We start from the raw sequence: 25,136 nt of genomic DNA, 5'->3' as shown, positions 1-25,136 counted from the left end.
TCTTCAAAAAATTCCTCTACATTCCTATCAGGAATATTATATCTAAATTCAGCTGTTGAAATCAAAGAAGAGGTTTTTAAAAAATTAAAAGAAAAATGGACAAGTACATACGTATATGAAGAATCTTTCTAATTATGCTACAGTTTAAAGCCCACGAGTCATAACAAGATCAAGACTTTTATCACCTCCTGGGGGCAGGATAAGCCAATGATGTCAAATAAACCTTTAGACGAGTGAATCTGAAAACCCATGCATATGAAATGAAAACAGAAATGTCAAAGCATCAACTAATAGCTCAGTAAGCAGTAACTGGCTAATGTGCAGAGAACAGGATCCTAAAGGAATAAGATACAAAGTAGATGGCCTTAAAGGAGATGGTGATGGAGGGGAACAGATCCCATGGCGTAGGAGGTGATGTAGTACGCAGTGTTGGTTTAGGATTAAAGACAAGGGGATCCCTGGGTGGCGCAGCGGTTTAGCGCCTGCCTTTGGCCCAGGGCGCGATCCTGGCGACCCGGGATCGAATCCCACGTCGGGCTCCCGATGCATGGAGCCTGCTTCTCCCTCTGCCTGTGTCTCTGTGACTATCATAAATAAATTAAAAAAAAAAGGATTAAAGATAAGCTTTGCTCCATACTTTGGAAAGTGCCTATCCTCTGTCTCCACTCTAATCAGCTAAAGACATGGTTACCTGTGCAACTTATTTTTGTATTAAGGGTAATATCATGTAGTATGTGTGTTTACAGCAGGAAGCAAACTGAAGAAAATTCGCCTCCCATTCAGGTAAAATTGAAAGGACAAATATAGCTTAGACAAAAAGAACTCTTTACTTACCTTAAGGATTAAGTGTCTCAGTTCATTATCCTGAATAAACGAAGGTCTATAATTATCTCCTGCATAAGAACTTGTCATACCTAAAAATAAGTCCAGAAGTTATGGAAAATATAGTAGAGTTCGAGACATAGTAAGCACCCAAGGGAAACGAGCACTGCTGCTGCTGCATTGGAGATGGTATTTTTTTTTTATTTTTATTTATTTATGATAGTCACACAGAGAGAGAGAGAGAGAGAGAGGCGCAGAGACATAGGCAGAGGGAGAAGCAGGCTCCATGCACTGGGAGCCCGATGTGGGATTCGATCCTCGGTCTCCAGGATCGCGCCCTGGGCCAAAGGCAGGTGCCAAACCGCTGCGCCACCCAGGGATCCCTGGAGATGGTATTTTAGCACAATTCTACGACTTTATTGTAATCATTCTTTCATTGTTCCTAGATTAACACGTCCTGCTTTTATACTGTCTGTTCTTGGAACCACTTATTCCCTGTACTTAAATGTGTAGACAGTAGGAGCTATATTTAAAAAGAGAAATATATTTTCTATAACACTAGAATAATATTCAACAATATTCAAGAATCTAGTTAACTCTATAATTCGTTAGCTTCTTAAAACTGATCAAGGGCACCTGCATGGCTCAGTTGGTTAAGCACCTGACTCTTGATCTCAGGTCAGGTCCTGATCTCAGGGTTGTGAATTCAAGCCCCATGTTGGGCTCCATGCTGGGAATGAAGCCTACTTTATTTACTTATTTTATTTTTTATTTTTAAAGATTCTATTTATTTAGTCATGAGAGACCTAGGCAAGGGGCGAAGCAGGCTCCGCATAGGGTAGGGATGCAGGACTCAATCCCAGGACCTCAGGATCATGACCTGAGCTCAACCACTGAGCCACCCAGGCACCCCTGGGAGCCTACTTCAAAAAAAAAAAATCATGTGAATTATACTAAATAGGAAGACTGTAGGACTTTAAACCACTTCTACAGATTCATAAGATTTTCCATATGGCTCTTTAATAATATGGAGACTTCTGATAATATATAAAAATGTATAAAATATAAATGAAATTATTTTAAGCCCTTAGCACAGAGCTTATTGTATTCTAATAAAAGTCTCTAACTGAACAGTTGGCAACATGAGGAACCAGCAGGTCACAATCTAGTTAAAAGTTTGGGTGAGAAGAGAGACACCAAATCACATTTGCCTTGAAGGCATACACTGATCTCGACAGGAGAAAGCCCTTCGTGGCCACAAGGGGGCGCAAAGGACAGTCCACGAGGCCCAGGTGCCCTCCCCGCGGAGGCCCTACCCCTCAGATACCCTCCAGGCAAAGCTGATTCACAGGTAAATAATTTTCCCTGAATTATACTTCTCAACTTCCCTAACCTCAAGCCTGTCTTCCGGAGGCCCGCAAGAAAAGTTGCCTTTGCAAGAGAAACATAGGTTAATACTCTAGGAGGTTTTTGTTGTTGTTCTCTTCTCCACCCTGGGACATTTTAATCACAAATTGGCCCTTGGATGGATTTGCAGCCCAAACTCACAAAATACCTACGTGGTGGTGGGAAAACCCCCAGAAAAGCAGAAACCCTCATGGTCTTACTTGATAAAGTCTTCTCAGACTGATAGCACCCTATGAGCCTGGCATAAACAAATGAAATTCTCTTTCAGAATCTACCTTCTAGGTAGGCCTCCAAGAATTCCCCTCAAGTGATTTCTTGGTATTCTAATTACTACACAGCAACCTTGTGGAGGGAGTTGAGAAAGGGCCCAAAGATACAGATTCAGTTCCAGGCCAGGGAAGAGCAATAAGTCAAGTTGAGCAAGACAGTGATATCTGCTTGTCTGGCCTGAAGCAAGGCTGATAGAAGTATGCTGGGGAACTCCTGTCAGGGTGAACCAGCCAGAATGGGTGAGCCCCAACAGTGAGCAAGGACATGCTAAGGAGAAAATGATGAGGGGGGTGGGTAGGGGCAGAGCTGAGCCAAGGTGAGGTGTGTTAATAAAACACTCACTGTGATAGTCTGTACCTGTGCCAATGAGGGATAACAAATTGGATTATCAGATTTCTGATGGCAAAAACAAACAAGGAAATGTGATCGCTTACCTTTATCAGTTTTCATTAGGTTACAATGATGAAAATCACAGTAACACTTCCCCCTCCTACCCCCACCTGCACTGCAAGTAAACACCGTGCTTGCCCTTTATAGGTGTTTTTATTTACTCTTAACAATGATCCTATGAGGTAAATGCGTTATCCCTATTTTATAGATGTGGAAGTTGAGGATTAGAATGTTAAGTAATTACTTGAATAAGTCACAGAGCCAGTAAGTCAGGGAGACAGGCTTTGAACCCAGGAGGTCTCCTCTGGGACCTACACGCATGCACCACTGTACCCCAATACTGAGCCCCAGTATTATAACTACATACACGGAATACCCACAGTTTCTCTGGAGGACATGGTCTGCAGACCAGTGTCATCAGCAAACTGTGGCAGGTGAGTACAGAAATTAAGAACAAGGGCAGCCCGTGTGCTCAGCAGTTTAGTGCCGCCTTTGGTCCAGGGTGTGATCCCGGAGTCCCAGGATTGAATCCCATGTCAGGCTCCCTGCATGGAGCCTGCTTCTCCCTCTGCCTGTGTCTCTGCCCCCCACCCCCGTGTGTCTCTCATGATCAAATAAATAAAATCTTTAAAAAAAATTAAGAACAAGCATTTTTAGACACTTTTATGTAAATGTGACACTGGTGGTGGTGCCCCAGCCCATGATCATTTTTCCAATAACTATTTTATAATGGGTGGGGTGGGTAACACTTGTCCCTGACCCCGATAATTTGAGAAGCACTGTTTAGAGCATAGTGCAAAAATTCACTTCACCATCCTTCTATTTTTATGTAAGAACCAAAATAACATGATCCATGTGCAGCCCTCTGGTTGATCTGGTGTCCAAGCTTTTGTGGAGCAAGTTGGGTGGTATGCTCCGGTAAGTGCACTGAAAAGCAGACAGACCCAGTTGCCTTAAGTCCTCTCACTTATGGGCAGCACCGACCAAAGGGTATGTTCAGGACCTGTGATGAGTCCTTGACCCCCTCAGAAGGACCAATGGTAAAGACCTGAGCTCTGCTCCAAGGAATCTGCTCTGGATTTAGATAGTAAGTCATCCTACTGAGCTTCTCTTGTTGCTCCTCTCACTCCTGCTTCCACTGTAGCATTTATTACCCTGGATTTTAATGATCTCTTCCTGGGTCTGTCTCCCTTGCCTACTGTGAACCCCAAGAGCACAGAGATCTCATTCCTTCCTTTTCAAGTTCCCAGCACAGACAGGAACCTACTTGATGCTCAGTGCCTGTTTGCTGAATTAGTTGATGGATTCATGACTTTTCCCTTAGGTCCTCCTCCCTCGGCACTGCGAATGTGAAAACTGTTGGGTAACTTTAGAGTTGCAATCAAATGACCTCAGTTGGGCCTGCAAATGTTCATGGCTAAAAGGTTCAAGAGAATTATTGCAAACAGCTTATGCAAGATCCAGTTGTGGGTAAAAGAGAATTTTGTTTCACAACGGATCGTTAGGAAAACGAGACCTCGAATCACACTCCCAAAAGGAAGCCTGCTGAGTAGATCCCACACTTATGCTGTTCTGCATGGCACTGAAGGAATCAAGGCTGTGCTTTCTTTTCCCCACTGCCTAGTCTCCAGATCTGCACACTGTCAGCTAGCTGGTTGGAGTACAGGAGCCACTGTCTACCACCTGTAGAAATCTAAGGAAGGTGATTTAAATATTGTATTTTTTTGTTAAATGGACTTCTCAAGCAGAAAAGGCCATAACTAGAAGAAAATTATGAAAGAAAAATCTTTCAGTGGTAAAAACAAACATACAGTAAAGGTAGCAGATCAACCACTTACAAAGCTAGTATGACAGTTAAAAAAGAAAAGTAGTCAAATAATATCTACAAGAATTAGTCAAGGGATACACAGAAAGATGTAAAATGTGACATCATATATATAAAATGTGGAGAAGAAGAGTACAAATGTAGTGTTTTTAAAATGTGTTCAAAGTTAAAAGACCATCAACTTAATATAGGCTACTATACACTTAGGATATTATATATGAAACTCATGGTAATTACAACCAAGAACCTACAATACATACACAAAGAGAGAAAGAAATCCAAGCATAACCCTAAGGAAAGTCCTCAAATCACAAGGGAAGGGACTGAAAGACGAAAGGAATGGAAAAGAACTACGAAAACAACCAGAAAACAATTTTTAAACGCCCATATATCTATCACAAATAACTTTAAATGCAAATAAATGTAATGCTCCAATAAAAAAATATAAGGTGACTCAATGTATAACAAAACAAGACCCAACTACATGCTGCCTACCAGCGATTCACTTCTGAGCTAAGGACACAGGCTGAAGGAATGAAAAAAGATACTCCAAGTGAAAGCAAAGCAAAAGATGGAGTAGCAACACTTGAATCAACAAAATAGACTTTAAAACACTGTCACAAGAGAGAGGCCATTAATTCAACAAGAGGATATCAAAATTATAAATAGGCATCTAACATAGGAACAGCTAAATGTGTAAGGCAAGCATTAACAGACAAAGGGAGAAATTAACAGTAATGCAATAATAGTAGGGGACTTTAACACCCTACTTGTATCAATGGATTGATCACTCAGAAGAAAATAAGGAAATAGTGGCTTTGACAGATTGTAACAGATGGGCTTAACAGAGATATATGTACACAAAACATCCCACCCAAAACCAACAGAATATAAGTTCTTTTCAAGTGCACATGAAACACACTCCAGGATAGATCACGTTAGGCCATAAAACAAGTCTCAATAAGTTGAAGAAGACTGAAATTTAAAAAAGATTGAAATCAAACATCTGACTGTGACACTATGAAATGAAATCAATTACAAAAGAAACCCCTCCAAAACTAGAAAAACGCAAATAAATGTGTGGAGGCCAAATTAAAAAATGCTACTAAACAATCAGTGGGTGAACAAAGAAGTCATAGAGGAAAGGAAAAAATACAAAGGTTCAAAATCTCTTGGATGCAGCAAAAGCAATTCTAAGAGGGAAGTTTATAGTGATACAGACCCACCTTAAGAAGAAAAATCTCAAACAATCTAACTTTAGACTTAAAGGAACTAGAAAAAGACCAAACAAAACCCAAATTCAGTAAAAGGAAAAAAAATAATAAATATCAGAGTGGAAATAAATGAAATAGAAACTTAAAAAAATAAAATTGTTTAAACTTTAGCTAGATTCCTCAAGAAAAAGAATCCAATCAGAAATGCAAGAGAAGTTACAACCAACACTACAAAAATACAAGAGATTTAAAAAGACTATAAAAAATATGCAAAAAATTAGACAACTAGAAGAAATGGATAAATTTCTACAATTTACTACAATCTCCCAAAATTGAATCAGGAAGAAAGAATCTTAATAAACTGATAACCTGTAATTAAATTGAATCAGTAATAAAAAAACTCCAAATAAACAAAAGCCAGGGTCAGATGGCTTCACAGTTGAATTCTACCAAGCATTTAAAGAGTTAATAGCTACCCTTATCAAATCATTCCAAAATAAAGAAGAGAAAGGAAAACTTCCAAATTCATTCTTTGAGGCCAATTACCCTGATACCAAAGACAAAGATACCACAAAACAAGAAAGTTACAGGCCGATATACCAGCACACCAATATCCTCAACAAAATATTTCCAAACCAAATTTAACAATATATTAAAAGGATCATTTTCCATGATCAAGTGCGATTTGTTCCAGAGATGCAAGGATGGTTCAGTATCTGCAAATCAATCAACATAATACACATCATAAGATGAAAGATAACAATTATATGATCACTTTAACAGATGCATTTTAAATTTATCAAAAAACATTTGATAAATTCAACATTCAGAAAAACTCAACAAAACATAATAAATGCTATAAATGACAAACCCAGAGCTAGCTTAATCCTTAGTGGAAAAAGCTGAGAGTTTTTCCTCTAAGACCAGGAAAAAGACAAGGATGTCCATTCTCACCACTTTTATTCAACATAGTACCGGAAGTCCTAGCCACAGCAATCAGGTAAGAAAAAGAAGTAAGAGGCATCCAAATTGGTAAGGAAGGAGAATTGTAACTCTATGTGGATAAGATACTACATATAGAAAATCCTAAAGACTCCCTAAAATACTATTAGAAGTAATAAATGGATTCAGTAAACTTGCAGAATACAAAATCAACATACAGAAATCCATTGCATTTCTCTACACTACTAACAAACTAGCAGAAAGAAAATTAAGAGAACAATCGTATTTACCATTGCATCAAAAAGAATAAAATACCTAGGAATAAATTTTCGCAGTGGAAGAACTGTACTCTGAAAACTCTTATGACACTGATGAAAGACATTGAAGATGACACAAATGGAGAGACCTACTGCATGCATTTAAGATAAAGCTTTTCCTGAAATCAAGATTTTCGATACCCAGATTAGCATTCTCTCCACATACAGAATATGAGCAAGCCTCGAAATTGATGCCTATAAGACACAAACAAACAAACAAAAAAAACCCAGATGCCTGTAAAGCTGAAAGACACATCCGTACAGAATTTCAATAGCCACCAACAGCAAAACCAATGAATCTGGGACCTCGATTACAGGGAGGACTTTGCAAATCCAAGTGCAGAAGCCTTTTCCAAACTCACCTTTTAAAGATTTCAAGTGTTGGACGGCCATTCTTAGAACTGTAAGCTTGTCCAGCTTCCGTGGCACGGGGTTGCACTGTGGGATCATTGCAGACAGCTCTTCAATCAGGTTGTTCATTTTATCTCTCCTCCGCTTTTCTGTCTGGCTATGAGCTTCTCTAAGAAGGAAAAGAACCTTCTTTATTTTTTGACCTTGAGTAGATAGATGCGCAGTTACCCTGGAGGCACTTGCTGGAGCTTGAGGAGGCTTCTCTCTCCTCCATGCTCCTTCCTCCCTATCTTATTTCCAGAAACCTTCACGAACTAAGATGTGTCTGGGAGCCCTGTGGGTCATTTGAGAACTTCCCTCAGTCTTAAGAGGAAGAGCTGGGTAGCCTCCTATTACAGATCACTCCTCTCTGGTGTGGGCTTCCATCCTCAGCATCTTCACCTCATTCTTTCTCCTCCACGGCTCCCTCCCATGGGGCTACAGGTGTGTGCGAACCTCTTCCCCCACCTTTCCTCACTTCTGGGGGTTTTTATGTTGCTACTGTCTTCCCTTCTTGGCCAGCTTCTGGAGAGCACCATCTCCACCCTGCCTTTCCCTTCTCAAGCAGGCACGTTTCCATCTGTTCAAATCGACCTTGCACAAGCCCCCAACCGCTGACACTATGCCTGGTGGAGGTCATCCTTATTTGAGGCAACTCCTTGCTGATCCCTGCCTTGAAGTTGACAGTACTCCATTCCTCATCTTTCCGCTGGCTCCTGTGACCTTTCCTGCTCCTCCATCCTCTCTGCTCCACTCAGTCCCTTAGTCTCTTTATTGGCTCTTCCTCTTTTCCTTAAATAGCGGTGTCTCCAAGTTCCCCACTTGGCTCTACTTTCTCCTCACCCCACAGCTTCACCCTGGGATATCTCCTCCTCTCCAAGCCTTTAGAGCTGTTCATAAGCTACTTACTACTACATCTCTATCTCATTCACACTTCACCCCATTGCTGAGCTTCGGAACTTGAATTACACACCTGAATGATTCACAAGTGCCTTAAGCCTCAAGTAACCCCATAATGAATAGTTCTTTGAATTTACCCCATTTTATTTCTCCTCCCTCCATTACCCCTGACTTATTCCTATAGAGTTTAATCTTGGTTGCTGACATCACTAGGCTCATTCTAGACCCTTCCTCCTTCTTTACTCTGAAGAGCCAAATCATCACAAACTCCTGTAGGTTCTAGTTCTTAAAACAGTTCTTATATATGTCTTTTATTCTCCATCCACTCGGTCACTGCCTTAATTCATTAGGTGTTCCTGGCTCATGACACTACCCATGAAAGCCTTTTAACCTGCTATATTTCTAGGGTCTTCCTCCTCCAGTCTATACAAACCCTGACGTCCAGAAATATCATTCTAAAACAAATGAAGTAATCTAATTCCATTGTATAAAACTGCTAAAATGTATTTTCACTGCTTAAGAGGGAGAGCCAAGCTCCCTGATGACATCCCAAGGTTCTCTATGACCTGGTTTGATCCCTCATTTCCAGTTTCATCTCTCCATGCTTTCCCAACATCTCCAAATGTTACTATTCAGCGGCAATGCCAAATGACTTGCTAATCCTTGCACATGCCAAGTCTCTCACATCTCCTCTGACTTGCTCTTTACTAAGCTTAGAATGTCCTTCCCTTCTATATTCCTTAAAAAATCTATTCCTTCTTCAAAACCAAGCTTGGTTATTCTCCCAGTAAACTTTCTGTGACTACTGCATGATTAATCACCTTCCTCTCTCAGCTACCTCAATACCTTTTATACTGCTACCATATGTCACCAAACCTAAGCCACCATCTGTCAGAAATTCAGTATTATTTAATACATCACAAAGAAAGATAAATGTTGCCAATTAACCAGAAGACGCCACTGATATTCTTCATAGATGGTAAAATGTAGGGGGAAAATGTGTATCTTACATTTTTATCTTACATTTGAATTAAGTTCTTTACTCTTCATATACTTAACTATAAACATTTGTCTGTTTCTCCTACAACACTTAGAGCATGGCACCTCCAGAATTTCCATGTAAGAAGAGTTTAAAAAGACAACCTGATGGGAAAGAAATAGGAGATTTGCTTTGACCTGTCTTTATAGCAACTTTAAATTAGATAAAAAGAAATGTAATATTTCCACATAAAAGAATGAGGGAGGGGAGAACACTAATGAAAACTGTTGAAGATAATATTCCCCTCCCTCGCCAAACATTCACCCTTGGGTAATGCATTCCCGGAACAAAAGATGTACTTTTGAGTGAACTGGATGGAATTCAAATTATATGTATGTTCACATAAAATTCAGTTATGGACTCATACTTTGGTCCATTCATGAGTAATTTTTAGATTAAAATTTTATGCTTTTTTAAAAATAGTTTTATTCATGAGAGACAGAGAGAGGCAGAGACACAGGAAGAGAGAGAAGCAGGCTCTCTGCAGGAGCCCGATGTGGGACTCGATCCCAGGATTCTGGGATCACACCCTGAGCCAAAGGCAGATGCTTAACTGATGAGCCACCCAGGTATCCCTAAAATTTTATGATTAGAAGAATGTTCTAGTTATCCTCTTGCTAGAATTATCACCTTTCGTTTCTACCAGTATTACCCACTAGCACAGACAATAGCAGTGGACAGAGATGCCTGATTCCAGGAACGTACAGCAGATGGGGTGTTCTATCTCAGAGGTAGAAGTTAGAGACAGGTGAGAACAGGTGGTGGAGCAAGGCCACTGTGAGAACAATGAATGATGATTATAAGAGATAGGAAACTCAGAGGAAGGCAGAAATAGCTAGTTTTTGAATAAGGCACTTTACTTGAAGGAGATGCACGTGAAAAGATTTCTGGAGGATGGTATTAAGGAAAGGCCTATTTGCCAGAGGCTGGTCCTCTGCTTGACAAGTTAGCAGCAGGGACCTTGCTCTTAATTCTGTGTACTGTTAATTCCACTTTAACCCATGTCAGTGTTTTGTAAATCATATCAAAAACCAGAATAAGTGAAGATAAAGCAAAACTGAGATCTGGCCGTGTTGCCAGATACAGAAAAATTTTTGCTGACATTGAGAATATGTTGAAACGGACAAAGAATTTATGATGAATTCCTAACAATCAGATGCTTTTCATAAGTAATTGTGATTTGTTTATAGCATGAATCAGCTTTTCTCTGGTGCTTAAAGAAAATATTTTAAGAAAGAATCTCTCTAAGAAAAATTTAAAGGCACATTAAGACAAAATGTTATTCAAGTGGATAGAAAAGGTAACAGGTACTTGATAATCACCACTTATCAGAGCATAACGAATGAGACAGACCTAACATTCAGGAATCAATTCTGTCTTGACGTCGCCTTTTACGTTGGCTAAAGGTTTGCATGGGCACCCTTTTCTACCCACCGTCTACCAATCTCAATGATTCAATGCACCTGATTCATTTTTACTTGTTGTTCACCATCTTCCATTCTACAAAAAAGCAGGATAAAATGTCAAACCATATGAAACAGCTTTTATGTAATTCTCAAAAGAAAATTAATGTGAGGTGAAGTACCATCATCCTAATTCCTAGTAAGTCTTTGGTTAGAAATGCTACTCTGAGCTCCTAATGACCGGAAATGAATATTACTATCGACACAAGGAGTAGCTCTCCCAAGGCTGACAGGCACATCATCCCCATCACAGCAACAAAAACTATGTTAACTGACAGTAAACAATAACTGGTGCTTGGCTTAAAAATTATGTCATGCTGATTTCTGAGAAATATAATTTTCATATAAATAATACTGAATAAAATAATTTTCAAAACAATTGCTGGCTTAACCAAATAGTTCACGGTGGCTGTATTAAAATAGCCTAAAAATGAATTAAGCATCTCAGATCTTTAAACAAAAGGAATTTATTTTGTCAATTTTTTAATTAATAAATATCCTTGCAAACTAGAAAGTCCTCACTTGCCAGTAATAGTAACAGTAGTATAGTCCCTAGCATAATATGCCAAATATATATATTTGTGAATATATACATGTGTGAATATATATATATATATATATATATACATACATATATGTGTATTTATTAAGAAATGTAGTTACTACCAGACCACTACTAAAGTGAAATAAACAGATGGGGATAAAATATGTTCCACATTAAAAAATTCTGCAGATTGAGTAGTATTTTAAAAAAATATATAGGGATGCCTGGGTGGCTCAGTGGTTGAGTGTCTGCCTTTGGCTCAAGGCACGATCCCGGAGTCCCAGGATCGAGTTCTACATCGAGTTCCTTGGAGGGAGCCTGCTTTTCCCTCTGCCTAGGTCTCTGCCTCTCTCAAAATCTTTAAAACATAAAATAAAAATTAAAAAAATAAAATTCTCAAATATATTTCCAAATGTATCAAAACAAAAAGACTCTTTTTTTTATTTGTTTATGATAGTCAGAGAGAGAGAGAGAGAAGCAGAGACATAGGCAGAGGGAGAAGCAGGCTCCATGCACCGGGAGCCCGACGTGGGATTCGATCCCGGGTCTCCAGGATCGCGCCCTGGGCCAAAGGCAGGCGCCAAACCGCTGCGCCACCCAGGGATCCCAAAAGATAGACTCTTAAGTATGGAGAAGAAACTGGTGGTCGCCAAAGGTGAGGTAGATGAGGAGATTGGCAAAATAGGTGAAGGGAATTAGGAGGTAAAAATTCGTGATAAATAAGTCACAGGGATGAAAAGTACAGCAGAGGGAATATAGTCAATAATACCATAATAACATCATAAGGTGACAAATGATGAGTACATTTATCATTGTAAGCATTGAGTACTGTGTAGAACTGTCAAATGAGTATGTTGTACATGCAAATCTGATATAACACTGTCAACTGAACTACAATAAGAAAAAAAAAAACCTCAAGTGGTGAAAGGGATTTTAAAAACATTCAATAGAAAGTAATCCACACAAAAGCCAACCCCTCACCCCACACACAAACCCAATATAAATATGATAGGGATCATGAAGAATGCCAAACAACAGAACAAAATAAACATTAAAACTGCAATTCCAGAACACTTCCCTAAAATTAAAAAAATCTTGAAATTATACATTGAAAATATACCAAAAACATTTCAGCAGGGCCAACCTCATATAATAGGTAAAGCTCTTTAAAAAAAAAATTAACAAGGCAAAAAGGCCAAGTCATCAATAAGGAAAAGAAAACAAGATCATCACTAGATTTTTCAATAATTCTTAATGCCCAAAGAAAATAGTTTAACAAATTTAAGATACTCAAGGAAGGGAAATATGAGTCCAGGATTTTATAGCTATCCAAACTGACCTCCAAGTACAAAACTGCAAACAAACTATTAACATTTGCCAAATTTCGGGGCACATTGATCCTATGAGCTCTTCCTAAAGAACCTATTAGAAAAGAACATTCAGACTACCAAAAAGACTGAGAGACAATAATATAAGAATCAGTGCTGATCATTACATATAAAGGAAAGAGAAAAATATGCAGGATGTTTTTAAAAATATATATTTAGGGATCCCTGGGTGGCGCAGCGGTTTAGCGCCTGCCTTTGGCCCAGGGCGCGATCCTGGAGACCCGAGATCAAATCCCACCTCGGGCTCCCAGTGCATGGAGCCTGCTTCTCCCTCTGCCTGTGTCTCTGCCTCTCTCTCTCTCTCTCTCTCTCTCATAAATAAATAAATAAATAAATAAATAATATATATATATATATTTAAAATATTTATTTCTGAATGCATCATTTTTTGAGGAGAGGGGACTTGAAAAACTCAGAGGAAAACACCTGTAGTCTAACTTTGAAATAATCACAGTTAATATTTTAAGATTTTATTCATTTATTCATGAGAGACAGAGAAAGAGGCAGAGACACAGGCAGAGAGAGAAGCAGGACCCTAGGATTATGCCCTAGTCAAAGGTACACGCTCAATCACTGAGCCACCCAGGCAGGCATCCCATCCTTCTCATCTTTCTTAAACATGTGTCCAGATACATACCAAAAAAACCATCTTTGATTATTTAATTTAGATATGTATGTGTGTAGTCTATTTATGTAGGTGTGTGTTCCATCTATAAATAGAACATATATGTGAGGGACGCCTGGGTGGCTCAATGGTTTAGCGCCGCCTTCAGCCCAGGGCTGATCTGGAGTCTCCGGATCGAGTCCAACATTGGGCTCCCTGCATGGAGCCTGCTTCTCCCTCTGCTTGTGTCTCTCATGAATAAATAAATAAAATCTTAAAGAATATATATATATATATATATGAATGTATAATATACAGAATGTTATATAATAAAATTCAGATATTAGAGTATAAATTTTCATATCTTGTCATATTCACTAAACACTGTAACATGAATATTTTTCCATAGCTTCAAATATTCTTGGGGAGCAGGATTTAATTGATTAAATAGCTCATAATTTAATCATTTCTATCATTGGATATTTCAATATTCTAATTTTTCAATATTAGAAATAATATGGCTAATACTATTATGGCACATGCATATTTGATTATTTTTCCTAGGATAAACCCCTAGAAAAATAATTTTATGGAAAACTATTTTAAGGCTTCTGATTCATCTTGTCAAATTTTCCTCTTGATGCAACAATTGATCCTTTTCTGAGCTGTGAAAAAAGCTGAACCTACCTTTGAACTATTTTATCTACTTGAGGTATTTTGAGTAACAGTTTCCTGTTTAAAAAATAGTATATTCTATTTATAGAAAAAATTAATAAACTTTATAAAGAGATGCTTATAAATATTCCAAATAAAAAATGACCATTAAGATAAAAAGGGATGCTTTTCCTTCTTGTTGTCTAAAGAATAGCTTCGGGATCCCTGGGTGGTGCAGCGGTTTGGCGCCTGCCTTTGGCTCAGGGCGCGATCCTGGAGACCCAGGATCGGGTCCCATATCGGGCTCCCGGTGCATGGAGCCTGCTTCTCCCTCTGCCTGTGTCTCTGTCTCTCTCTCTCTCTCTCTCTGTGTGTGTGTGTGAATATCATAAATAAATAAATAAATTTAAAAAAAAAAAAAAATAAAAAAAATAAAGAATAGCTTCATAGTTGTGGTGCTTTGTCAAAAATATTTAATTCTCACATTTGAGAATCATGTAGTTGTTACCATCCCCACTTTACAGATGAAGGCAGTGAGGCTGGGAAGGTTAACGACTGCCCAAGGTCATTATCCTAAGGGGAGGCTGGATGAAGCTTATTCTGTGAAGGCTGGTATGCCTTCCACCATGCCTCTCCTGTCACTCTGATCATTGTCTGCTCTGTGATTGGTCTCTGAAGCAAAAGACCAGGTAAGATTAAGTTAGCTTCTTTTCTCTTTTCCTTTTTTAGCCAGACTTCATATTTAGGGAATAAAACAGAAAATAATTATACAGGTGAACGATTTCCTTGCTAATGGTCTGGAACTATATATACATACACATTATCTCAGTTTCAAAAGGTAAATTTTGGCTGTTTTAAATCATGCTTTTGCTTTGATTGCAGGTGTTTTGGCAAATGAACACTGAACTTGCCTTCTTGGTGACAAACCTACTCTACTTATGAAATCCAAATATACTATTATTTAATGGTCTCTGGTAGAACAGAAAAAAAGACATATGATCGTGTATCGGCCAAACAAGTCATTTCCTGTTTGCAGCAAAATGTAGGTATTTAGCAAGTTCACGATCTGTATTTTTTCTCCATGCTGGCATTCGGCCTATAGTCATATTTTTACATAGGGATTTTAATAAACTCTGACATTAATAATGTTCACATTACTTAGACACACTTTCTTAGGGTAGCATCTTATACAACAGAAACATTTTTTTTCAAAACACAGTGAAAGCTTTCCTTAACAACTAGTTTTACTGCATTTTGAATGAAATGTAGGCTTTCTCCCTAAATCAAAGACAAATGAAATTAGAAACAAATACAATCAAAATGTTCTCCAGATTTGCTCCTTTTCATGCCTTCCTCTTTTTAAAACCCTCTTCCTTTGGTTTCTGAGATACTGTTCCTACATCAGAGCCATGTCTTTTCACATTTGTGGTAGATTTCCCTCCTCCCTTTATAGTGCTTAGGCCTGAGTGTCCCCAGAGTACATGCTCAGCCCCCAAGTCTTCCCACTCCATATATTTCCCCCAAGGATTGCATCCATGCTAGTCACTGCAATGGCTTTCTGAACATCAATGATATATGCATCTATATCTCCAGACAAGGCCTCAACCTTGAGTTCCAGAACTTCATATCCGAGATCCCAGAAATAACCATGTTTTCATTGTGTCCAAACTGAATTCACCATCTACCTCTTAATCTCAGTGTATGATACCATGCTCCGCATAGGTAACCAAGTCAGAAAATTTGAACATTTCCTGTATTCCTGCTTTCCTTAACCAACAATCAGCAATTCTCTTTTAAACGTATCATAATATGTCCTTCCCTTTCCATGCCCTGCTGTCCAGGACCATTCTCTTAGACCAATAGTCAGAAAACAATCCCTAGCAAGAACTTCTCAGCTATATTCTCTGCCTCTTGGGTTTTCCCCCTTCAGCACATCCTCCATGCTGTTTCCAGAGTGATTCTTTGAAAATGTAAGTCTGTACCACTTCACACCTGGTAGGATAGCTATATTCTTTTCAAAAATGGAAAATAACAAATGTCAGCAAGGATATGGAGAAACTGGATCTCTTGCACATTGCTGGTATGAATGTAAAATGGTATAGCCAATGTTGAAAACAGTTTTGTCATTCCTCAAAAATTAAACATAGGATTATCATATGACCCAGCAATTTTCCCAGGTATATACTGGAAAGAGTTTAAAGCAAGGACTCAGATACTTGTACATCAATGTTCATAATAGCATTATTCGCAATAGCCAAAAGATAGGAACAACCTAAATGCCCACCAACAGGTGAATGGATAAATGGCAACCCCTGTGCAGAATACCCAACACCCCTTCCCTCCCAGGCATGTACCCTGCCTTGGCTCCAGCCATCACCCCTCCAAGGCACTCTCTGAACAGAGTCCTAGAACATACCTGTTTGCACCCACTTCAGCTATCCTACCAGGACACCCTCTGTACAAAGAGCTCAGGGGTCTCCTGGTCCACACACTGCTTCAGCTCCAGCCACTGCACTAAGGTACCCAGTATAAATAGTGCCTCCAGAAATCCAAGCTTATATGCACTTCAGCTGTCCTGTCAGGGTGCCCTCTGTGTGGGGAGCCCCCAGGATACTCTGAATAATACCCATGTCAGCTTCAAATATCTGGCCAAGGTTCCCTCTAGGTGTAGAGCTTTGAGATATCCTTGCAGGGAGCCACTCTAGCCTTAGCTATCCTGCCAGAGCACCTGCTGCAGGGAGAACCCAGGGACAACACTGACCCTGTCTTACCAGGGTGCCCACTGTGTGGAGAGTCCTAGGACACCCAGCCCATGCCAGCCACATCTCCAGCCAGTGAAAGTCTCCAAGATCTACATAAGATCCACGTAGGGGATGACCATACATAAGAATATTCCTTCAAATTTAGAAGTAGAGGGATGCCTGGGTGGCTCAGTGGTTTAGCGCCGACTTCGGCCCAGGGCATGATCTGGAGTCTCTGGATCGAGTCCCACTTTGGGATCCCTGCATGGAGCCTGCTTCTCTCTCTGCCTGTGTCTCTGCCTCTCTCTCACTGTGTCTCTCATGAATAAATAAAATCTTAAAAACAAATTTAGGAGTAGTTATTCTGCTTAACTCAGATACACACACAGGGGGATGCCTGGGTGACTCAGTGGTTGAGCGTCTGCTTTTGATTCAGGGTGTAATCCCAGGGTCCAGGATCAAGTCCCACATCAGGTTCCTGCAGAGCCTGCTTCTTCTGCCTATGTCTCTGCCTCTCATTCTGTCTCTTATGAATAAATAAAATCTTAACACACACACACACACACAGGAAGTCAAGCAAAATGGGGAAATAGAGAAATTTGTTCCAAAAGAAAGAATAAGACAAAACCTCAGAAAAAGGAGCTAAATGAAATAGAGATGATAATAAGCCTGATAAAGAATTTAAAGTAACAATCATAAAGATGCTCACTGGGCTGGAGAGAAGACTGAGCAAACTCAGTGAGACCTTCAATAGAGAGAAAATGTAAAAAAGAACCAATCAGAGGTGAAGAATACAATAACAAAAATACATTAGAGAGGATCAACAGATTAGAGGATGCAGACTATATCAGCGATCTGGAAGATAAGCTAATGAAAAGCACATAAGCTGAATGACAAAAAGAGAAATAATAATAAACAAATGAAGGTTGATTAAGGGATCAAGGGAAAAAACATTCTCATGTAGGAGACCTAGAAGAAGCAGCAAGAGAAAAAGGGAAAAAACTTACTTGAAGAAATGATAGCTGAAAACTTCCCTAACGTATGGAAAGAAATAGATACCTAGGTTCAAGAAGCACAGAGTTCTAATCAAGATGAACCCAAGGAGGTCCAAACCAAGGCACATAATTAAAATGTCAAAGGTTAAAGATAGATTTTGGGGTTCTGAGTTCAAGCCCCACATTGGGCATAGAGTCTACTTAAAAAATAAAGACTTTCAAAGGCAGTAAGAGAAAAGCAAAAAGTTACCTACAAGAAAAACCCTATAAGGCTATCAGCTGAGTTTTCAGCAGAAACTTTGCAGGCCAAAAGAAAGTGGCATGATATATTCAAAGTACTGATGGAAAAAAACCTACAACCATCATTACTCTACCTGGCAAGGTTATTGTTCAGAATTGAAGTTCCCCCAAAAGTGATTCTATTACCACTAAACTAGCCTTACAAGAAATGTTGAAGGAACTTCTTTCAGTAGAAAAGAAATTGCCACAATTAGATGTTAGAAAATTATGAACAAAGATATAAAATACAACAGCACATATGTATAACATGAAGGACAGGATGAAATAAAGTTTTTTTTTTGGGGGGGGGGAGGGAATGTGTTTTAACTTAAAGCCAAACATGCTACCCAAACTTACCAATCACAGAGAACAAGAAAAGAAGTACAAGAACTACAAAAACAACCAGGTAAAAATAATGAAATGGCAATAAGTACATAACAATAATTACCTTGTTTCTTTTAAGATTTTATTTACTTATTCATGAGAGGCACACAGAGAGAGGCAAAGACGCAGGCAGAAGGAGAAGCAGGCTCCCTGCAAGGAGCCTGATGTGGGATTTGATCCTAGGACCCTGGGATCATGACCTGGGCCAAAGGCAGGCACTCAACCACTGAGCCACCCAGGTGGCCCCCAATAATTACTTTAAATGTAAATGACCTACATGCTGTAATTCAAAGGGTGGCAGAATGGATAAAAAAAAAATCAAATGATATCTACCAAAGACTCACCTCAGACCTAGAGACACACATAGACAAAATAAAAGCCTAGAAAAAAATATTCCACGCAAATGGAAGTGAGGGAGAAAAAATCTGGATCTGGAGTAGCAATACTTATATCAGACAAAATGGACTTTAAAACAAAGACTGTAACGAGAGTCAAAGAAGGCCATTATATAATGATAAAGGGATTGATCCAACAAGAGGACAGAATAATTGTAAATATCCATGTATCCAACACAGGAACACCTAAATACATAAGGCAAACATTAATGAATATAGAAAAATTGACAATAATACAATAATGACAGAGGACTTTAACACACAGTGGGTCAATGGATATTTCATCCAGGCAGAAAATAAGGAAGCAGTGGCTTTGAACAACATGTTAGACCAGGTGGACTTAACACACATATACAGAACATTCCATCTAAAAGTAACAGAATAAATTCTTTTTAAATGCACATGAAACATTCTTCAGAACAGATCATATGTTAGGCCACAAAACAAGTCTCAATAGATTTAAGATTGAAATCTACCACAAATCTTTTCCAACCACAACAGTATGAAACTTAGAAATCAATCACCAAAAGACCACAAACTTGTGGAGGCTTAACAAGGAGTCAAAAAGAAATCAAAGAAAAAATTTAAAAACATATAGAGAAAAATGAAAACAAAGCAGTCCAAAATCTTTGGGACATGGCAAAAACAGTTCTAGGAGGGAAATATGTAACAATACAAACCTAGCTCCAAAAACATACAAACAAATCCTAGAAAAAAAGCTCAATCTAACCATACACCTAAAAGAACTAGAAAAAGAGAAAGCCCAAGGAAGAAGGAAGGAAATAATTAAGTTTAGTGCAGAAATAAATGACACAGAGACAGACAGAAAGAAAATAAGCCAATAAAATCAAGAGCTGGTTCTTTGCAAAGATAAACAAAATTGATAAGCCCTTAGCCAGACTCCTCAAGAAAAATATTAGAAACTAAATAAATAAAATTAGAAACTAAAGAGGAAAAGAACACCACAGAAATATGGAAGGATTATAAGAAAATACTACAACAATTATACAGCAAAAATTGGACAAGCTGAAAGAAATGGATAAATTCCTAGAAACATACAATCTTCTAAAACTGAATCAGGAGGAAATAGAATATCTGAACAGAACAATTACTAGTAATGAAATTGAAAATAAAAAACAACCAGGGACACCTGGGTGGCTCAGTCATTTGAGCATCTGACTTCTGATTTCAGCTTAGGTCATGATCTCAGAGTTGTGAAACTGAGCCGCATGTTGAGCTCCATGCTGAGTGTGGAGCCTGCTTAGGATTCTTTCTCCCCCCGTCCTGCTCATGTTCTTGTTCTTGTTTTCCTCTTCTTCTTCTTCTCCATCATCATCATCATCATCATCATCATCATCATCCAAACAAATAAATAAATAAGCAAGCAAACAAGCAAGACCTGATGGATTCACAAGTGAATTCTAAACATTTACAGAAGAGTTAATACCTATTTCCTCAATCTAGTCCAAAAAAATCTAAAGTTTCTAAATACATTCTATGAAGCCAGCATTACCTTGATACCAAAAATCAGACACACACCAAAAAAACCCACTATAAGCCAATATCTCTGATAAACATAGTTGTAAAAATCATCCACAAAATATTAGCAAACTACATTCAAGAACACATTAAAAAGATCATTCACATGATCAAGTCGGATTTATTCTGAGGATACAAGGATGGGTCAATATTTGCTAATCAATCAACATGATACACCATATCAACAAAATGAAGGATAAAAATCATATGATCTTCTTGGGGTGCCTGGGTGGCTCAGTCAGTTAAGCATCTGATTCTTGATTTCCACTCAGATCATTACCTCAGGGTCAAAGGATTGAGCCACATATGGCTCCCTGCTCACTAGGCAATCTCCCTCTCCCTCTGCTCATGCTCTCAATCTCTCTCTAAAATAAATCTTTTTTTTAAAAAAAAATCATATGATATTCTCAGTAGACACAGAAAAAGTATTTGACAAAATTCGACAACCATTCATGATAAAAACTCTCAACAAAGCAGGATTAGAGGGAACATACCTCAACACAATACAGGCCATGTATGAAAAACCACAGCCAACATCATACTCAGTAGTGAAGGACTAAGAACTTTTCTTCTATGAGGAATACCATAAGGATGTCCACTCACCACTTTTATTCAACATGGTATTGGAAGTCCTAGTCACAGTAATCAGACTAAAAAAAGAAATAAGAGGCAATCATATTGGTAAGGAGGACGTGAAACTGTCACTATTTGCAGATGACATGATTCTACATATAGAAAATCCTAAAGACTCCATCAAAAAACTACTAAAACTAATCAATTCAGTAGTTGCAGGATACAAAATATACCAAAATCCACTGCATTTTTATACACTAATAACAAGCTAGCAGAAAGAGATTTTAAGCGAACAATCCCATTCACAAGAGTGTCCAAAAGTCTAAAATATCTAGGAGTAAACTTAACCAGGGAGGTGAGAGACCTCTGCTCTGAAAACTGTAAGACATTGATGAAAGAAACTCAAGATGACATAAATAAATGGAAAGATATTCCATTTATTTATGGATATTGTTAAAATATCCATTCTACCCAAGGCAATCTAAAGATTCAATGCAATCCCTATCAAAATACCAAGAGCATTTTTCACAGAACTATAACAAACAATCCTAAAATTGGTACAGAACCACAAAAGACTTCGAATACCCAAAGTAATCTTGAAAAAGAACAAAACTGGAGGTATCATAGTTTCAAGATAAAGTAAAAAGGTATAATAATCAAAACAGTATGGGACTAGCACAAAAACAGATCAATGGGATAAAGACCCAGAAATAAACCCACCATTATATGGTTAATTAATCTATGACAAAGGAGGCAGGAATATGCAATGGGGAAAAGAAAGTCTCTTCAACCAATGGTTCTGGGGAAACTGGACCACTTTCTATCACCATTCACAAAAATAAACTCAAAATGGATTAAAGACCTATATGTGAGAACTGAAACCATAACAATTCTAGAAGAGTAATCAGGCAGTAATTTCTCTGATTTTGGCTGTAACAATATTTTTTTAGATATATCTCCTGAGACAAGGAAAACAAAAGCAAAAATAAACTATCGGACCTACGTCAAGATAAAAAGCCTTTGTCAGCAAAGGAAACCAACAATATAACAAGGCAGCCTACTAAATGGGAGAAGCTATTTGCAAGTTACATATCTAATAAGGGGTTAATATCCAAAATAAAAAGGAATTTATACAATTCAATGCCCAAAAAAACAAACACTCTGATTTAAAAATGGGCAGAGGGCCTGAATAGACATTTTTCAAAAGACATACAGATGATCCACAGACACATGATAAGATGCTAATCACTAATCACCAGGGAAGGACAAATCAAAACCACAATGAGATAATACTTTTCACTTGTAAAAATAATTAAAAACAAAAAGATGAGAGATAACAAGTATTGGCGAGGATGTAGAGAACATGGAACCCTCATGCACTGTGGTGGCAATATAAATTGGTACAGCCACTGTGAAAAGCAGTATAGAGTTTCCTCCCAAAAATTTAAAACAGAAATACCATATGATCCAATAATTCCACTACTGAGTAGTTACCCAATAAAATCAAAACACTAATTTGAAAAGATTCATGCATCTCTGTGTTTATTGCAACATTATTTACAACAGCCAAGATATGGAAGCAACCTAAGTGTCCATCAGTAGACAAATGGATAAAGAAGTAATACACACACACACACACACACACACAGAATATTATAGAGCCATATAGATGAGATCTTGCCATTTGCAGCAACATGGGTGGACCAAGAGGGTATTGTGCTAAGTTAAAATTTCAGACTGAGAAAGACAAATAACACATGATTTCACTCGTGTGGCATCTAAAAAACAAAACAAATGAGTAAACAAAAAGCAGAATCAGACCTATAGATGCAAAGAATTAATGGCTTCCAGAAGGAAGGAGGGTCGGGGTGGGCAAAATGGGTGAAGGAGTGTGGGAGTTACAGGCTTCCACTTACAGAATGAATAAGTCATGGGAATAGAAGGCACAGCATAGGGAATACTGTCAATGATACAGTAATTGCATTGTATGGTGACTGTAGCTATGTGGTGAGCATAGCATAACGTATAGAGAAGAGAAGTTTGACTATGTTGTACACTTGATACTAATGTAACATTGTTACAAAAGTGTGGTACATACATACAATGGAATATTAGCCATAAAAAGAATGAAATTCTGATATATGCTATAACATACATGAAATTTCAAAATACAACATTAAGTGAAATAAGCCAGACACAAAAGGATAAACACCGCATGAGTCTACTTATATAAAATATCTAGAATAGGCAAAATCATGGAGCTAGAAAATAGGCCACCGGTTATCAAGGACTGAAGGAGATGAAGTATGGAGTTTTATTATTTAATGCACAGTTTCTAGTTGGGGTAATAAAGTAGTTTTGGAAGTAGGAAGTAGTAATGATTGTACAACATTGTGACTGTAACCAATGCCACTGAATTGTACGTTAAAAATGGTTGAGGAATGCCTGAGTGGCTCAGTGGTTGAGTGTCTGCCTTTGGCTCAGGGTGTGATCCTGGGATCGAGCTCCCCCATTGTGCTCCCCGCAGGGAGTGTACTTCTCCCTCTGCCTATGTCTCTGCCTCTCTCTCTGTCTCTCATGAATAAATAAATAAAATATTTTTAAATGGTTGCATGGCAATTTTTATGTTATACATACTTTACCAAATAAAAAAAGCTCAAAGGCCCACAATTTTTTTTAAACATAATTTGATCAAGTCCTCTCATGCTTAAAATCCTTCTGTTTTCCTGACTGCATGCAGATAATCTCTACATTCTTTAGTTCAACAGATCTCTTTGATCTAGTCCATGTTCATCTCCCGTCTCATGGATCACCCAACTATGTATGCCCTCTGCTGTATTGTGCCAGCCACTTGTTTCCTGATTAGCAGAGTGCTATCTCATATTTCATGCCCTATGCCTCTGCAGCCTTTCCTTCTACCTAAAAATACCTCCTCTATTCCTGCTCTGAATAACTTACTTCCATTCTTCATTTAAATTTTTTTTAAAATTTTTATTTCTTTATGATAGTCACAGAGAGAGAGAGAGAGAGGCAGAGACACAGGCAGAGGGAGAAGCAGGCTCCATGCACCGGGAGCCCGATGTGGGATTCGATCCCGGGTCTCCAGGATCGTGCCCTGGGCCAAAGGCAGGCGCTAAACCGCTGCGCCACCCAGGGATCCCTCCATTCTTCATTTAAAACTTAGTTTCAGTTGATCTCCACAGGAAACTGTCCTTTCCTCCTTATCTCAATCTTATTTAAATGCCCAACTGTCTTTGTTGCCACAGTACCCAAGGTGTGTATTATGGCAGTTATCATAATGTTTAATAATTATCTGTACATGTTTCTTTTGTCTTATCTGTCTTATCTCCCTCTTAGTCTACTGGGTGTCACATAGTACTCAAGAAGTATTTAATGACTACATTCCAGGGAATCTTCATCAATGACCCTCTAAAAGAACCAGCTCTCCATTCAAAACCAAGAGTGCTGCAGAAATGGTAAACATTCTCATACATTCTTCTTTGCTCAAAAAGGTACCCAATATTCTGAGGCTCCACCAGTGAAATCAACTTCATATCCACTGATTAGTTTTCATGCCCTGAGTCTCTGGGAAAGATGCTACAAAATCAGTATTTTGTAAAAACTCATAAAATACTTTGACATCCATCATTTCATTAGTGGAATGAAAAATGGTGAAATGACAGAAGGATTGGGGCAAAACAGAGAAGCTCTAAGGTAGATAATGAGCAAGTCAGTGGGGTGTATAATATCTGTCTACTGCCATTATACACCTTCAAGGAGAAATTATATGTTGAATGGAAGTCCAGGACTTACCTGCTGCCACTAGATGCTGATATTTCTATCCTTGTTGAAAGAAGATAGGTAAAAGGATTCTTGGAGAGCTTTTCCACCATTTTTTCTGTCATGATTCCCGACCTGGAAGGAAGGAGGTCTTAGGTCAACTTTACCCATACATGTTGGGAAATGGACAGCGTGATTCTCCTTATGTGCTAGAAGTACCCTACTCTGTTCAGGTGCAGAGAGACAGGAGGCAGGGTGTAATGAAGAAAGCACCACACTAA

The 25,136-nt window shown here is 38.5% G+C and overlaps 1 protein-coding gene across 2 annotated transcripts in view; it reads right to left on the bottom strand.

Annotated features, from left to right (window-relative positions):
- BMAL2 (basic helix-loop-helix ARNT like 2) overlaps positions 1-25,136 on the bottom strand; it is a 118,579-nt gene that overhangs the window by 51,819 nt on the left and 41,624 nt on the right. For both annotated transcript variants that reach the window (XM_055318736.1, XM_055318738.1), the window contains exons 3-5: positions 24,889-24,990; positions 7,550-7,707; positions 835-914 (exon numbers count right to left, since the gene is read on the bottom strand). In XM_055318736.1, coding sequence (XP_055174711.1) covers positions 835-914; positions 7,550-7,707; positions 24,889-24,990 — 340 coding nt within the window. The remainder of the gene's footprint in view (positions 1-834; positions 915-7,549; positions 7,708-24,888; positions 24,991-25,136) is intronic.

The sequence above is a fragment of the Nyctereutes procyonoides genome, unplaced genomic scaffold, assembly GCF_905146905.1.
Source record: "Nyctereutes procyonoides isolate TBG_1078 unplaced genomic scaffold, NYPRO_anot_genome, whole genome shotgun sequence".
NCBI classification, from domain to species: domain Eukaryota; kingdom Metazoa; phylum Chordata; class Mammalia; order Carnivora; family Canidae; genus Nyctereutes; species Nyctereutes procyonoides.
The sequence above is the reverse complement of the archived record's forward strand: the minus strand, read 5'-3'. Positions and strand labels throughout refer to the sequence as shown.